This window comes from Mobula birostris, chromosome 21 (assembly GCF_030028105.1).
Source record: "Mobula birostris isolate sMobBir1 chromosome 21, sMobBir1.hap1, whole genome shotgun sequence".
NCBI lineage: Eukaryota > Metazoa > Chordata > Chondrichthyes > Myliobatiformes > Myliobatidae > Mobula > Mobula birostris.
Window position 1 is genome coordinate 59,533,837 of NC_092390.1, and position 17,171 is coordinate 59,551,007.

Below are 17,171 nucleotides of genomic sequence, written 5' to 3' on the forward strand. Positions count from 1 at the left end.
CAGTGGGCTAAGCACACACCCCTGAGGTGCGCCAGTGTTGATCGTCAGCGAGGAGGATATGTTATCACCAATCTGCACAGATTGTGGTCTTCTGGTTAGGAGGCCGAGGATCCAGTTGCAGAGGGAGTTACAGAGACCCAGGTTCAGCAATTTCTCAATCAGGATTGTGGGAATGATGGTACTAAATGCTGAGCTATAGTCGATGAACAGCATCCTGACATAGGTGTTTGTTTTGTCCAGGTAGTCTAAAGCCGTGCGGAGAGATATTGAGATTACGCCTGCCATTGACCTATTGTGGCGATAGGCAAGTTGCACTGGGTTGAGGTCCTTGCTGAGGCAGGATTTCAGTCTAGTCATGACCAACTTCTCAAAGCATTTCATCACTGTAGATGTGAGTGCTACTGGATGATAGTCATTAAGGCAGCTCACATTATTCTTCTTAGGCACTTGCATAATTGGTGCCCTTTTTGTAGCAAGTGGGAACTTCCGTCCGTAGCAGTGAGAGATTGAAAATGTCCTTGAGTACTCCTGCTAGTTGGTTGGCACAGGTTTTCAGAGCCGTACCAGGTACTTCATCGGGACTTTCTGCCTTGCGAGGGTTTACCCTCTTTAAAGACAGTCTAACATCGGCCTCTGAGACGGAGATCACAGGGTTATCAGTGCAGCAGGGATCTTCACAGATGTAGCTGTGTTCAAGCGGGCATAGAAGGTGTTGAGTTCATCTGGTAGTGAAGCATCGCTGCCATTCATGCTATTGGGTTTTGACTTTGTAGGAAGTAATGTCTTGCAGACCCTGCCAGAGTTGCCGTGTATCCGATGTCGCCTCCGACTTCGTTCGAAATTGTCTCTTCGCCCTTGAAATAGCCCTCAGCAAATCATAACTGGTTTTCTGGTACAGGCCTGGGTTGCCAGACTTCAATGTCACAGATCAGCAGACGACGTTCCTCCTGGTTCATCCACGGCTTTTGGTTTGGGAATGTACAGTAAGTCTTTGTAGGCACACACTCATCCACACAGGTTTTAATGAAATCAGTAACAACTGCAGCATACTCATCCAGGTTCGAAGATGAATCCCTGTATACAATCCAGTCCACTGATTCAATGCAGTCCTGTAGGCACTCCTGCGCTTCCCTTGTCCATACCTTCTTGGTCCTCACTACTGGTGCTGCAGTCTTCAGTCTCTGCCTATACTCAGGGAGTAGAATTACAGCCAGGTGATCAGACTTCCCAAAGGGAGGGCGTGGAATAACATGGTAGGTATTCTTGATGGTAGTGTAGTAATGGTCCAGTGTGTTGTTTCCTCTGGTATTGCAAGTGATCTGTTGATGGTAATTGCTTAGTGATTTTTTCAGACCGGCCTAGTTAAAATCTCCCAAAACAATGGTGAAGGCATTAGGGTGCGCTGTTTTGTGCATGTTGATCCCATTACTCAGAACATCTAAAGCCTGATTGACATTGGCCTTAGGTGGAATGTATACTGCTACCAAAATGACCTCAGAGAACTCCCATGGTAGGTAAAAGGGACGGCAGATATTCCAGGTCTGGGGAGCAGAATTGGGACAGTACTGATATATTTGTGCACCAAGAAGAGTTGATCATGAGGCATACTTCTCCACCTCTGCTTCTGAGAGACTCTATACACCTATCCTGACGGTGTATAGTAAACCCATCGATCTGAATCGCTGCATCCGGTACGGAAGGGGTTAACCAGGATTCTGTGAAACAAAGGGCACACGTGGTCCTAGCTCTGAGATCTAATGTGTGTAGAAATTCAATTCAAAATTGACTTAATCTTGAATTTATCTGCATGATATAAGTGAGGGATCTGCAACATGCTGATATGGAATTCCTTTCCTTGAATAATTAACGCCAATGTTGATTTGCCCACTGCTTAATTTCATCTCCCTGGACTACCTTTTATTTACCGCATTCAGTTCTTCATTTAGAAGACCATGCACAGATCATCAGAAACCAGCATTGTGGATATCTGTAAAACTGTATAATCCCCCTTTCTAATGAGTAAAACTTTTGTGATTCATGAGAAACCTCTTTAAAATGGAAAATCTCTTCAGGAAATGTGAATATCAAGGATCAGGGTGAACCACATTGAGGATATTGCAACACAGGGTCACCAACAGGTTTGCTAACACTAAAACCAAGTTGGGACGTTAGGTTGATATTGTGTTGTAAGGAGGTGTCTGGTTTATTGAACAGCCAGGTTGTTCAACTAGATCTGCCCCCTGCCCCCTGCTTCCTGCACTTCTCTAAGGCAGTCGTAGATCAGCAGTGAGCAGGTTGACATGGAAATGAAAAACACTGGACCTGAAACCAGACTGCAGCTGAGACTTACCAACCAGCCTCCCAGCTTGCAAATGCGCTGACTCAGACTGGACACTTGCAACAACCCATTGTCTTTTGGTCCCAACTATAAAAGTGAGACTAGGAGTCAAACTAAACCTAAACTCATGGATGCAGAGCTGAGTTGCTTCAGGCATTCTTTTCAAACATTTTCACCAGAAATACAAACCACTTTTATTAACCTTACCAATACTAAGATTCTCTACATTTAGAAAGGAATACCTTACATGTAAGGTGATTAACATTGTAAATGGAGACAAAGGTCATCAGAGAACACTGCACACACATTGACAGTTTTCTACTACTGCCAAACTACTGGTTGCCTCAAAAAAGGACAGTTATTAATTAAAAATTGGATTAAATTGATAAATCCCTTATTTTTTGAGGGAAGTATTCTATGCTAACCAACATATCTTTGCTCTGGACCTGTACTTGCTGGAGTTCAGAAGCCTGAGGGGGAATTTATTGAAACCTTTCGAATATTGAAAGGCTGAGATAGAGTGGATGTGGAAAGGATGTTTCTTACAGTGGGCGAGTCTAGAACCAGAGGGCACAGCCTCTGAATATATTTAGAGCAGAGGTTGATAGGTTCTTGATTTGTCAGGGTGTCAAAGGTATAGGGAGAAGGTGAGAGAATGGGGTTGAGAGGGATAATAAATACACCGTGATGGAATGGGGAAGCAGACTCGGCGGGTCAAGTGGCCTAATTCTGCTCCTATGTCTTACGGTCTTATAGTATAATAGTGATTTGCTGAGCTAGGAAACTATACTCCTTTTCTGCCTGTGAACTAAGTTTGAATCAGGGTCTTCTCTCGTAGGAACACTGCGGCTCTGAGGCCTACATTAGTGTCAAGAGTTGGGAAGTGTGGCAAAGAAGTTATAATTTATCTTACTAAAAACAGTAGAACAACTCATCATGGACGGACAGTGTAACATGGTCTTTATTGGAGATATCCAATCATCTTTTAAAGAATAATATTGAATTTGTATCCCCCACCTGTTCAAACTGTGCAATTGAAATCCCAACATCCTTTTCATAAGAAGCATTTGCTACACATGTTTATACTATTTTTCTTTGAAAGGTATTCACTTTATCCAAATTCTTTAAGATTTTAACCATCTTAATGAAATCTCCTGTGGCCTTCCATGAAAATGTAAGAAGAACCCCTGCTTCGTCATTCTAACCATGTGGGAGGATTTCTTCACACTTGAAAGCATTCTAGTTAATATCCTCGGCATCCTTTCCAAAGACTAGGTGCCATCTCTGAAGTCTGTTGCTCAGAATTTTACGTAGATCTACTTGGACAAAACCAATTTCTTATCTAGGTTAAGCAAACAGTTTCAGTTTTTTGACAATGATTCTGCTTATAAAACTCAGAAACCTGGGTATTTTATTCATTACTTAACTTGTCCTGTAGCTTTTAAGCCTTTTTCACAAATACGATCCTTTGTCCATTCCGTGTGCTGAAACCTTCACCCATGGCTTTGTCGTACCTGACCTACTTACTGCCTGTAATGCCACTGGCTTTTACAGCAGCGATAAAAGCCCTCCTCCTCTGCCGGTGTTCAGGGTTTCCTTCTTTGCGTCAGTAGCTTTCTCTTGGTTTTCACTACTGTCAGACATAGAACATAGAATATAGAACAGTACAGCCCACAGACAGGCCATTTGGCCCTCAATCAAGAAAAAATCTGCAGATGCTGGAAATCCAAGCAACACACACAAAATGCTGGAAGAACTCCAGACAGCATCTACGGAGAAGAGTATAGTTGACATTTCAGGCCAAGGCCCTTTATCCGGACTGGAGGGAAAAAAGAGTCAGAGTAAGAAGGTGATGGGGGAGGGGAGGGAGAAACACAAGGTGATAGGTGAAAAAGGGAGGGGTAAGGCTACACCTGCCCCTATACCTCCTCTCTCACAACAATGTGGGGCCCCAAACGGTCTTTCCAGGTGAGACGACACTTCACCTGTGAGTCTGTTGGGATCATCTACTCTATCCGATGCTCCTGGTGTGGCCTCCTGTATATCGGTGGGATGTAACGAAAATTGGGAGACTGCTTCACCAAGCACCTATGCTCCATCTGCCAGAAAAAGCAGGGTCTCCCAATGTCCACCCATTTTAATTCCACATCCCACTCCCATTCCAACATGTCAGTGCATGGTTTCCTCTACTGTCACTCAGGTGGGAGGAGCAGCACCTTACATTTTACCTGGGTAGCCTCCAACCTGAGTGCATGAATATCGGTTTCTCCAACTTCCAGTAATGCCCTGTCTCCTTCAGCATTCCCCATCCCCATCTCCCTCTCTCACCTTATCTCCCTACCTGTCCATCACCTCCCTCTGCTGTTTCTCCCCTTTTTCTTCCATAGCCTCTGTCCTCTCCTATCAGACTAACCCTTCTCCAGCCCTATCTCTTTCACCAATTTCCCTCCTCTTTACTTCACCCTTCCCTCTCTCCCAGTTTCACCTATCACCGTGTGTTTCGTCCTCCCCTCTCCCCACCTCCTTACTCCGACCCTTCATCTTTCTTTCTCCAGTCCTGATGAAGGGTCTTGGCCCAAAACATCGACTGTCTCTTTTCCATAGACACTGCCTGGCCTGCTGAGTTCCTCCAGCATTTTGTGTGCGTTATTCAGCCCACAATATTGTACCAAACCAGTGAAAAAGCAAAGCAAAAGCACCAAACACCATGTCCATATCCCTCCATCTTCCTTACATCCATGTACTATCCAAACATCTTTTAAAAGCCTCCAATATATTTGCCTCTACCACCTTACCAGGCAGCACATTCCAAGCATCCACGGCTCTCTGAGTGAAAAAGCTTACCCCTCACATTCCCTTTGAACCCACCCCCTTTTCTCCTTCAATGCATGCCCTCTGGTATTAGACATTTCAACCCTGGGAAACAGATACTCTTTGTCCACTCTATCTATGCCTCTCATCTTGTAAACTTCTATCAGATCTCCCCTCAGCCTCCGGCACTCCAGAGAAAACTACGCAAGTTTATCCAGCCTCTCGTGATGGTACATGCCCTCTAAACCAGGCAGCATCCTGGTAAACCTCTTCTGCACCCTCTCCGAAGCCTCAACATCCTTCCTATAACAAAGCGACCAGAACTGTATGCAATACTCCAGATGTGGCCTAACCAGTGTTTTATAGATTTGCAACATAACCTCTTGATTTTTGAACTCAACGCCTTGACTAATAAAAGCAAGCATTCCGTAAGCCTTCTTAACCACCTTATCAGCCTGTGTTGAGTTTTGTTTGATACTGCTCCTATGAAATGCTTGGGTTAATTGTTAGAAGGGTACAATCAACACTCAAGATGCCTGAGGAACTTAGTTGGTTGGGCAGCTTGTCGAGGGGGAAGTGGACAGATAATGTTTGCTGTGTGTTGCTCCAGATTTAAGCATCAGTATTCTTTTGTGTAAATTAAAGCTGTTCTCAACTTTTCGTACAGACAAAGACAGAAAGAAGCAGCTCTCTCAAAGACAACACATTCACAATTATAGTTCTGTACTATTTAGCTGCCAAAAAAAATTATTGTGATCGCAAGACCCTGTTGGACATTGGTAACGTAGAACACTTCAAGTCCAGTTCCTAGGTTCATTGCCAGGACCCAAAGTCGGAGAAGCTGTGATGCCTTGGTTGTAGTGCAGACCAGGCCCTCGTCGTGGTGTCGCTTGCTGTTGGTTCTTTGTTTTGCATCTTGGCCCCAGAGCAAAGCTGTTTTGTTTGGCTGTGTTCACGGGTATTCATATATGGTTGCATGACAATTAAACTTGAACTTGAAAAGTTTATTTTTTAAAAATTCAAACTGCCTGAACAAATACACACTGTGCAAAAGTCTAGGCATCCTATATTTTTTTTGTGGTTTTAGATCGTATGGCCTCCAAAAAGCCCTGATCTTTAAGGCTGTGTGTGGTATTGCCTGGAGAGACAGGAGCAAATGAGACACCCAAAGTCTGCAGAAGAACTGTACCAAGTTCTCTAAGATGCTGGGAACAACATACCAGCCGATTTTCTTATAAAACTGCACACAGTGTACCTAAGAGAATTGATGCAGCTTTAAAGGCAAAGGGTGGTCACACCAAATATTAATTGAGTTTAGTTTCATTACTGTTTACTGCTCTTTATAGTACATTTTAAACACTTTTCATTTCATTACTTTTGAAGGCATCTTTGCAGAATTTTTTTATATGTGCCTAAAACTTTTGCACAGTACTGTATGTAATAAAACATTCTAAATGTAATAAATGTAGAGATATTCCAAGTCCTAGCAACTAAATAAATATCAATAATATTATACAAATGAGTAAGTGTGTACATAAAATTGCTTACCAGGATTGTAAGTAATAATAACCTGTCATTTATTTGAGTGAGAAGTGCACTTCATCGAGTTTAAACTGTGTTCAGTACCTGCTAGAATAAATGCACCAACTGCAGAGTTACATTATGGGGAAATATTTATTTCAAGAAGTCTGACATAAGTACTTCCTTCATATTTCCATCGTTGCTATGACAACCATGTGCTTGTAACTGTTCACAGGTAAGTAAATGTATTTACAATGATGCAAAAGACAGAAAAAAACCCAAAATGTTTTAAAAGGTGTCATGCCATCAAGAATGTCAGGACTGTACGCCAGGAATGACTGATTATAAATGGAGTTGACGAGAGATATTTTTGCTGGAGATCCAGTTGTCTGAGGAGTATTAAGATGGCAGGAAATGGAAGCTCTTTTTCTTTAATTAAAACGTTATTTTTATTAATTTTGGCTGGCCTGAGTGAAAGTTTCTTGTTAAAGAAAACTTTTGTCAGTCCCACTCATTGTATATGCCAGAAGCCTCCAAAAAATGCTCCATTTGATCAATAAAAATGATAACTTCTCTACCATTGACTTCTATGTTACGCTTGTTGTCAGCCACTTAATAAGAGTACACACTACAATGTACTCCACACCTGCCAGCTTTCAGAAAATGCAGACAGCTTGGAAAACCAAACAAGATTGGAACCGAAACACCAGTTTGGTATCTGAACCCTGACTTATTCTCAATTTCTTTAATTTAATGGATATGAAAGACAACAGCAAGATCAGATTTCATTACATAGAACCTAACTGTCCTCAACTTAGGCCACTCCCTGAAGCAGGTTAGTGTTGCCGTGCAGTTGCAGAGTTACCACAAGCAAGAGAATGTTGACATATTTCCTTTCCTAAATAAAATCAATGGACCAGCTCCCTCTTATGAAACAATCAACCTGTTTCATCACCACTACAACTGATTAATTATCTGAATTAATTTCTCAGCCCTTCCTGGGAGGATTTGAGCTCATTTGCCCAACCAACCAGTCCAGGCTTTTTGATCAAATGGCATAACCATCACACCAAGGTATCCAATAATATTCAGAAATAACGAGGGATGCTCTCGTCAGCATCTTTCATGTTACCCAACAGTCACTTTTTCATGGCATCTATATGTAATAATATCTTAATAAACAGGATATTTTAACTTGCAAGAGAAATATTCCTTATGTCGTACAACCTGTAAGCACCAAAAAGAAAAAAAATCCATTGGATATCTGCTGCATGGAATGACTTAAGACAGTTAATCAGTAAGCTCTGTTGGAAGTTGCCCTCAGTTTTCTTAAGCATACAACTTTCAGAGGTGAAATTAAGAACCTTGAAAATGCTTTGTATCAAGGGTCCGTGATATTAGTATGTGAGTTCCTGCTGATGATTGGGGCAGTAGAAGTTTTCTTTTATGAAGAATTGTGCCAAGTAATAGTGGCTTTCTACAAATGCCTTCCATGAATAGATGGACGAAAAATAGCTCTCTGTTCCGAAGGCTAGTTTTTTGTTATCATAGTCCATTTGACTTCAAATTATTTTCTAGCTGGTAGCTTTCTTTTCCCACTCCTGGAAGAAACAAACACGTAGAAAGATGAAAATGATATTATTAACAAACAGACTCTTGCTTAGAAATCTTTAAGTAACCAATTGATTTAACTACTTAAAATGATACCTTTGCTTTTTGTAGGACAGTCCCTTTTCCAGATTGCATAATTGATAAAGGTCTGTTCTTTAATGATGCAGCAGAGTTCACGGGTGAGTTGTCAGCACTATTAGTCACAGTGGTTGGCTTAGCCTGAGGAAAAGAAAGAAGATTCACTCTGAAATCTTGTACTAGGAAACCTACACTCTGTCTCCAAGTGTATATTCCTTACTCATTGAATCTTCCCCACTACAAACAAGATTAAATATCACTGAATCCATGTTTCTGATTGAAATCTCAAACTTCTCTCCTGATGTATAAAGTTTTCCTAATTGCATTAACATTAGGAATACAAGGTATGCAGATGCATAGAAACAGACCAACAAGTTGAAAGGAACTACCAACTTAAAAGACAAAGTAAAGTATAGGCCTCCAAATTCCTCTACAGTAGACTAACAGAACTATCAAAACTTTAATCAGATTTCTGTAAACCAAATGACACTAGAATTTCAGACAATTTGCTTCACTTTACAGAAAGACATTTTTTGGATACTTTAGGTAGGTTTTAAGTATTCTCTGATGTTAAATCTAACCGTTGAACTGGTTGAAAATAATTAACCCAAGTATCAATGGTACGGTCATATTCCCACCTCTTATTCTCTTCCTCCTTCCATCTGGACACAAACTGTTAGATTTCTGCCATGCCACCATCACAGTACCTACTGAAATGTGTTGGCAGGATAAATCATGTCAGGCTGATTCCAGGGGTTCCCAACCTTTTTTATGTCATGGCCCCTACTATTAACCAAGAACCCCAGGTTGGGAATCCCTATACTAGATAGAGAGACTTGCTGAAGGGGTTGTACTCTTAGATGTTTGGGTCTGGGTTGGGGTGATATTCATTCACTCAGGCTTTTGGAGTAAATCTACTCAAGACTACTCTGAAAGGTCAGGCTATGTCCACACTAGACCAGATAATTTTGAAAATGCCGATTTCGCGTAAAAAGGATAGGCGTCCACACCAGGCGTTTTTGAAAATGCCTCCGTCCACATTAAAATGGGTATTTGGGTGAATCTCCTCCTACTGGGCAGGCTCAGGACACATCTACAGAAAACAAGCGAAGAGGAAACGGTATACTTGGTGCGCGTTTGTCCAATTACGGTCTAGAAAATCTGAAAAGGAAATTGCCAAACGATGGACAGCTGTTGGCTCTCGCGCAGGAGGACTTAAAACTACAAAAACAAATACTGGAGCGTATGGAGGCAACCGACAGGGAGTTCACGGACAGTATGACCCGGCTGACGACAAACATTGAAAAACTGACTAACTCTGTTGCAGAGGGATTTGCAATGATGAGGAATATGATGGCTCCCCCACCCCCCCCAGTACTTTTCTCCGCCACAATACCAGCCTCACAGCCACTACAATAGCTACACGTATGGACACACAGACCCCCGGGTGGCCTCACCAACATCTTCCCCACTCCCACAGAGGGGTCACCCTGGAAACATTTCCTACAGCCACAGTCTCTTCACCGATGAAAGGGACGACAGGTTTTTTAAAACCTCCGGTTACCCCGTACACACTACAATGCCCAACTGGTGTTTTCAGGTTTAAACACTCTGGAGAGCTTTTTAGAAAAGCTCCGTTTTCGGGGGAGGAAAACGCCATTTCAGTGTGGACGGAGGGTCAAAACGAAGAGAAAAGGCTTCGGTTACGAATTTATCCAGTCTAGTGTGGACGTAGTCTCAGTTGCTGAGTACATGCAAGACTGAGATCAGTAGACTTGTGAGCTAAGGAAGTCAAGGAGTATGAGTGACAGGCAGGAAAGAGAACTTTAAGGTCAAAGCCAGTGATGAACTTCCTGGATGGCACAGCAGGTTAAGACAGTCATATGGACCATTCCTGCTCCATGTTACTCTTGGAACATTGTTCACCCAGGTTGTGGAAGATCAAAAGCTCCAAACTGTCCTCCATATGGTTGACAAATAATCTCACAAAGCAATAGAGGTACTATTACTAGAGAAGAGCAGACAATGAAAACCTTATTATCAGCAGTACCAACTATATTCAACCAGATTCTGTTGGAGTTTAAAGTGAATTACTTTCTAATGGCTAGTTAGTTGTTTATAATTAACAGGATAATTTATTTGTTGAAACCTTTTCGGTAGGGTGCCCCGGTAGTGTAGTGGTCAGCATAATGCTGTTACAGTTCAGGGTGATCTGCAGTTCGGGTTCAATTTCAGCACCATCTGAAAGGAGATTGTATGTTCTCCCTGTGAAATGGATGGGTTTCCTCCGGGTGCTCCAGTTACCTTCCTCAGTCCAAAGATGTACCGGTTAGTAGGTTAGTTGGTTATTGTAAATTGTCCAGTGATTACACTGGGGTTAAATCGGTGGGTTGCTGGCCAGTGAGGTTCATTGGGCCAGAAAGGCCTGTTCCGCACTATCTCTAAATAAAATAAAATTAAAAACTACGTACATTAATAAAATTAAAAACTACATACATTTGAGGTTAGATTGTCAAAATGACTGGTGTCCACAGTGGTTCCCAACGTCACTGGTCCTGACTCTGCTTTCTTCAAGCTTTCCTTCACTGATACCAGTTTCAGTTCCAGGTCCACCCTCCTGTTCTCCTTTGATTTGCATTCCTCTTCAATCTGGCGTAGTCTTTCCTCCTGACTGCAAAGCACCTGCTTATCTGAAGTGTTTAACAGAAGGAAAATTATTCTTCTGCTCATATTTAACTCACAAATGATAGAAATGTAATCACTGATGTAGTTTAGGAAAGCTGGCAACTTCTGTCCCACTCCCATCAGGGAGAAGGCTACATGGCATCGATGCCAGGACCACTAGACTCGAAAACAGTTACTTTTCCCAGGCAATAAGGCTGATCAACACCTCCACCCACTAACTCCACCACCAATTGATTATTTCCTGTCAGTCACCTTATGTACAGCCTAGATATCACTTTATGGACATATAAACAATCTACTTATATAAGCTATCATATGTACTATATTTATTGTGTATTTTATTATTACTATAAACATTTTTTCTCAGGTCAAGCTGATAAAACCTGAGGTACGAACATAGCTAAGCACGCTCATTTCTCAGTTGCTAGGAACTTGCGGACTATTCTAGTGGTGTTTAGTATTGTGGCTTTCTGAAGATTTACATACAGATTGCTGTGTAGGCCTAATTGTTTAATGTTAATGTGCAGTGACTTTGGGTTGATATCAGTTGTAGATATTACTATCGGGACAATGTATACCCAGTTCATGTTCCAAAGGATTTCAATTTAGGACATACAGGGTAAATGGTAGGGCACTGAAGAATGCAGTAGAACAGAGGGATCCAGGAATAATGGTGCATAGTTCCCTGAAGGTGGAATCTCATGTGGATAGGGTGGTGAAGAAAGCTTTTGGTATGCTGGCCTTTTATAAATCAGACCATTGAGTATAGGAGTCGGGATGTAATGTTAAAAGTATACAAGGCATTGGTAAGGCCAAATTTGGAGTATTGTGTACAGTTCTGGTCACTGAATTATGGGAAAAATGTCAACAAAATAGAGAGAGTACAGAGAAGATTTACTAGAATGTTACCTGGGTTTCATCACCCAAGTTACAGAGAAAGGTTGAATAAGTTGGGTCTTTATTCTTTGGAGCGTAGAAGGTTGAGGGGGGACTTGATAGAGGTATTTAAAATTATGAGGGGGATAGATAGAGTTGACGTGGATAGGCTTTTTCCATTGAGAGTGGGGGAGATTCAAACAAGAGGACATGAGTTGAGAGTTAAGGGGCAGAAGTTTAGGGGTAACATGAGGGGGAACTTCTTTACTCAGAGAGTGGTAGCTGTGTGGAACGAGCTTCCAGCAGAAGTGGTTGAGGCAGGTTCCATGCTGTCATTTAAAGTTAAATTGGATAGATATATGGACAGGAAAGGAATGGAGGGTTATGGGCTGAGTGCAGGTCGGTGGGACTAGGTGAGAGTAAGCATTTGGTATGGACTAGAAGAGCCGAGATGGCCTGTTTCTGTGCTGTAATTGTTAAATGGTTATATGGTTAATTTCCTCTTTACGTTCAGCATATTTCTGATGTTTTTCAGTAATTGATTTCTGTAAGTTATGTGTGTTTGGGATGGCTATATCCATTAAGTTGTTCTTGCTTGCTTATCCTGTATTATTATATCCGGACAATTATATGGATTGCCCTATCTGTAATAATGGATCAGTCACAATATAATATGCGGGATTCGGACTCTAAGACCGGATGAGGCTTGTATTTACAGTAAAGTGTGATTTCTTTAATGACCATGTATTATTATTATGATGATAATTATTATTGTGTTCATTGTCTTTTCTGTTTTTTTGTGATTCATCGAATCCCAGTAACAATTATTTTGTTTTCCTTACACTTGTGTACAGAAAATGAATTTAAACAATCTTTAATCTAGAATCTTCGAAGTACAGAGGCAGCTCACATTATGAGAGCAAGCCAGTACCTTTGCTTCCTGACGCTTACGGAGATCCGGCATGTCACCAAGTTCTCTAGCAAACTTCACAGCGCATGTACAGCAGTAAGTATCCTCTGATGAAGGGTCTCAGCCCAAAACCTCAACCATTTATTCCCCTTCTTAGATGCTTCCTGCCCCGTAACGGTTTGTGTGTGTTACTCTGGATTTCCAGCATCTGCAGAATCTCTTGTGTTTTTGAAGATTACCTGCAAGTTTTAACTAGATCCCCATGTGTTAGTTAATTTAGGAGAGGCAGAATCTATTTAAAATGGTAGGTTGATGACACTGTTAAAAAATCATCTCCGGTATTGCCAAATGAATTAACATAAGGTCCTCCATCAGCTAGTTCTAGTCTCAGCAATTGCCAGATTTGGGTTTTGAAGGCAGGGAGTCTAAGGCAAATCAAAATCTAAACTAAATCCAAACTCCTGTGGGTGTAGCATGCTTCAGACAAGGTTCCGCATAATTTAACCTAAATCATTTTAGTTGCCAGCTAGGAAAATACAAGTTGCACTTTCATAACAAATGGGATTAATTTGCAGTTTCTGTGCACTTAATGATTCAGAGCATCCTAAACTGTCTCATCCTTTACCAATATTGATTAAACTGAACTAAATGTAATAGTACTGGCTCCAGGTTTGCTGATCGATATTCTGCGTTCTTTTTTTGTGAGTCGGGTATTTTTAATGTTTTCTTGAATGGGTTCCACGGTGTTTCTTTGTTTTGTTGCTGCCTGCAGAAGGATGAACCTCAGGGCTCTGAACATACTTTGATAATGAATGTACGTTGAATCTTTGAATCTTTAAACAATTGGCCTCGACAAGTGGTAATGCAAAAATGTCCCTGACATTTCATTAGGAAGAAAATAGCCAAGTGTCAATGGGAATTGCTACTTCCTGCTGCAGAACATGAGGACATCCACATTCTATAAATATCATCCTTTTATTTCACCCACTGGGTTCCATTTTAATTTGTTGGCATGTTCAAAAAATCTAACTGATGCACAACGCAGATGTAAACAATTATTTGTCTCTGTGGGCCTCTCGGTAGTCACACACTAACTTAAAATGGTCTTATTGCTGCCGTTATGTGGAGACAGCCAAATCTGAAACTCAGATAAAGCAAGCAGCACTGGAAATATTCAACACACAGGCAGCACCTGTGAAAGAGAAACAGAATTAATATTTTAGATTGATGACCTTCAATCAGAATGTTTTATCAACCTGAAATAAAACACAATTTCTCTTTTCCCACAGACCTAATATGCTCAGTGGCCTCTCTATTCGTACCTTCTGTACCTAATAAAGTGGGCACTGAGTGTATGTTTGTGGTCCACGCACTTCAAGATTTGACACGTTGTGCATTCAGGGATGCTCTCCTGCACACCATTGTTGTAATTTGTGGTTATACTGTATTAGCTACTGTCTCCTTCCTGTCAGTTTGAACTAGTCCGGCCATTCTCCACTGACCTCTCTCATTAATACCCACTGAACTGCCGCTCACTGAATGTTTTTTGTTTCTTGGACCATTCTCTGTAAATTCTAGAGACTGCTGTGTGTGAAAATCTTAGGAGATCAGCTGTTTCTGAGATACTCAAACCGCCCTACCTGGCACCAACAATCATTACACAGTCAAAGTCACTTAAATCACATTTCTCCCCCATTCTCATGACTATATCCCTTCCCCACACGAAACCATGTGGGACCATTTCCTCACTGTCCTCGAGGTTGCAGGTTTACTCTTCACCAGAGGCACGTAGCAGGGTTTTAGATGCACCAGGTTGTGATCTGACCTTCCCAATGGGGGGATGATGCTGAGGGTGTTCTACGAGTCTGTGGTGGCCAGTGCGATCATGTTTGCTGTTGTGTGCTGGGGCAGCAGGCTGAGGGTAGCAGACACCAACAGAATCAACAAACTCATTCGTAAGGCCAGTGATGTTGTGGGGATGGAACTGGACTCTCTCATGGTGGTTTCTGAAAAGAGGATGCTGTCCAAGTTGCATGCCATCTTGGACAATGTCTCCCATCCACTACATAATGGACTGGTTGGGCACAGGAATACATTCAGCCAGAGACTCATTCCACTGAGATGCAACACAGAGCGTCATAGGAAGTCATTCTTGCCTGTGGCCATCAAACTTTACAACTCCTCCCTTGGAGGGTCAGACACCCTGAGCCAATAGGCTGGTCCTGGACTTATTTCCTGGCATAATTTACATATTACTATTTAATTATTTATAGTTTTATCAGTATTTAATTACTTAAGGTGCAACTGTAACGAAAACCAATTTCCCTCGGGATCAATAAAGTATGACTATGACTATTCTGATGTTTGGTCTGAACAACAACTGAACCTCTTGACCACTTCTGCATGCTTTTACACATTGTGTTGCTGCCACATGATTGACTGATTAGATATTTGCATTAATAAGCAAGTGTACAGGTGTACCTAATAAAGTGGCCACTGAGTGGAGTTTCCAACTCTTTCTGTTTTGTTTCATATTTCCAGCATTCATAACATTTTGCATTTGGAGTTGAATTTAAATGGTCTGGAAGTTCATCTAAGCCTGGTGTACAATGCTGAATGGACAATATAGCAGTGATGGCATCTTGTATCCTGGCATTAAAGTCAATGAAGTACCAGAGGAATGGTATGGTAGTGTGGTAGTTAGCGTAATGCTTCACAGTATCAGCTCCAGGACAGGGGTTCAATTCCTGCCGCGGTCTGTAAGGAGTTTGTAAGTTTGCATGGGTTTCCTCCAGTTCCTCCAGGTGCTCCAGTTTCATTCTCATGTTCCAAAGAGGTACAAGTTAAGGTTAGGAAGTTGTGGCCATGCTATGTGGGAGCTGGAAGCACGGTGACACTTGTGGGCTGTACACAGCATATCGGATTATGTCAGGCATTGGCACAAACCACACACTTCACTCTAGGTTTCGATGCACATGTGACAAACAAAGATAAACTTTAATCTTAATTTGTGTCAAGTTTGATCTGCTTAACCACAAAGGATGATCTTCAAGAGAAATGCCCCTCAGGTTGACCAGTGGGATGGTGGTGATTCATATAAACTGATTACATAGAACATGGGTTAAGGGTGAAAGGTGAAGTGTTTAAGGAAGAACACTTGTATCTAAATACAAAATGCTATGGATGCTGTAAATATGAAACAGAACAGAAAAAGTTGGAAGTACATTCAGTGGCCACTGTATTAGGTACATCTGCTCATTAATATAAATATCCAATCAGCCAATCATGTGGTAGCAACTCATTGCATAAAAGCATGCAGACATGGTCAAGAGGTTCAGTTGTTGTTCAGATTGAATATCAGAATGGGGAAGAAATGTGATTGTGGAATGATTGTTGATGCCGGATAGGGTGGTTTGTGTGTTTCAGAAACAGCTGATTTCCTGGGATTTTCACACACAACAGTCTCTAGAGTTTACAGAGAACATTTCTTCACTCCGTGGGAGTTGAGAGATAAAAAGCCAGCAGAACTGATGGATGCAAGTTTAACTTCAAAATTTTAGAGAAATTTGGATAGATACATGAATGGGAAGGGTATTGAGGACTAAGGTCCAGGTGCAGGTCAATAGGACTAGGCAAATTCAGAGTTTGCCATGGACTAGATGGGCTGAAGGGCCTGCTTCTATGCTGTAGTGGTCTATGGCTCTTCTACAACATAAATATACCACCAACAAATGGCCTTGGTGAATGTTTAACTGTGAGTCACCACAATAATATCTAAAATGAAAGAACTTAGCTATGACATGTAATTGGATACATCTGAGCTACAATTTCTAAAGCTGAAGAAGTGTGCTTGTGGCTTTTCAGGATAATGAAATGCTGACAATTTCCACAGTGGAACCCAGAATAAATGGACTTGAGATTCTTAATGAGAAACTTCATGGGAACGTGGAACATACTGATGGAGAATGCCAACAATTCAGACATTTAAATCCCAAACACAAGAGGTTCTGCAGATGAAGGAAATCCAGAGCAACACACACAACATAATGCTGGAGGAACTCAGCAGTTCAGGCAGCATCTATGGAGAAGAATAAACAGTTGATTTAAATATTGACCATGTCAGTCAGTGGTGCTGGAGTGTCCACTCTTGCCTAACTAATAATACTACAGGCAGCAGATTCAGAATCAGGTTTAATATCACTGGCATATGTCATTAAACTTGTTGTCTTTGTGGCAGCAGTATATTATAATGCATGATGGTAGAGAGAAGAAAAGTGTTTTTACATTAAGTTAACTAAGAAGAGAAATAAAAAGGTACTGAGGTAGTGTTTATGGGTTCAT

The 17,171-nt window shown here is 41.4% G+C and overlaps 1 protein-coding gene across 3 annotated transcripts in view; it reads right to left on the bottom strand.

Moving 5' to 3' along the window:
• Positions 1 to 6,718: 6,718 nt before the first annotated feature.
• afap1l2 (actin filament associated protein 1-like 2) overlaps positions 6,719 to 17,171 on the bottom strand; it is a 276,181-nt gene continuing 265,728 nt past the window's right edge. The window contains exons 18-20 of one of the 3 annotated variants that reach the window (XM_072239587.1): positions 10,856 to 11,049; positions 8,378 to 8,500; positions 6,719 to 8,271 (exon numbers count right to left, since the gene is read on the bottom strand). In XM_072239587.1, coding sequence (XP_072095688.1) covers positions 8,245 to 8,271; positions 8,378 to 8,500; positions 10,856 to 11,049 — 344 coding nt within the window. In that variant the 3' untranslated portion in view covers positions 6,719 to 8,244. The remainder of the gene's footprint in view (positions 8,272 to 8,377; positions 8,501 to 10,855; positions 11,050 to 17,171) is intronic. The other 2 variants (XM_072239585.1, XM_072239586.1) reach the window with 2 other exon arrangements.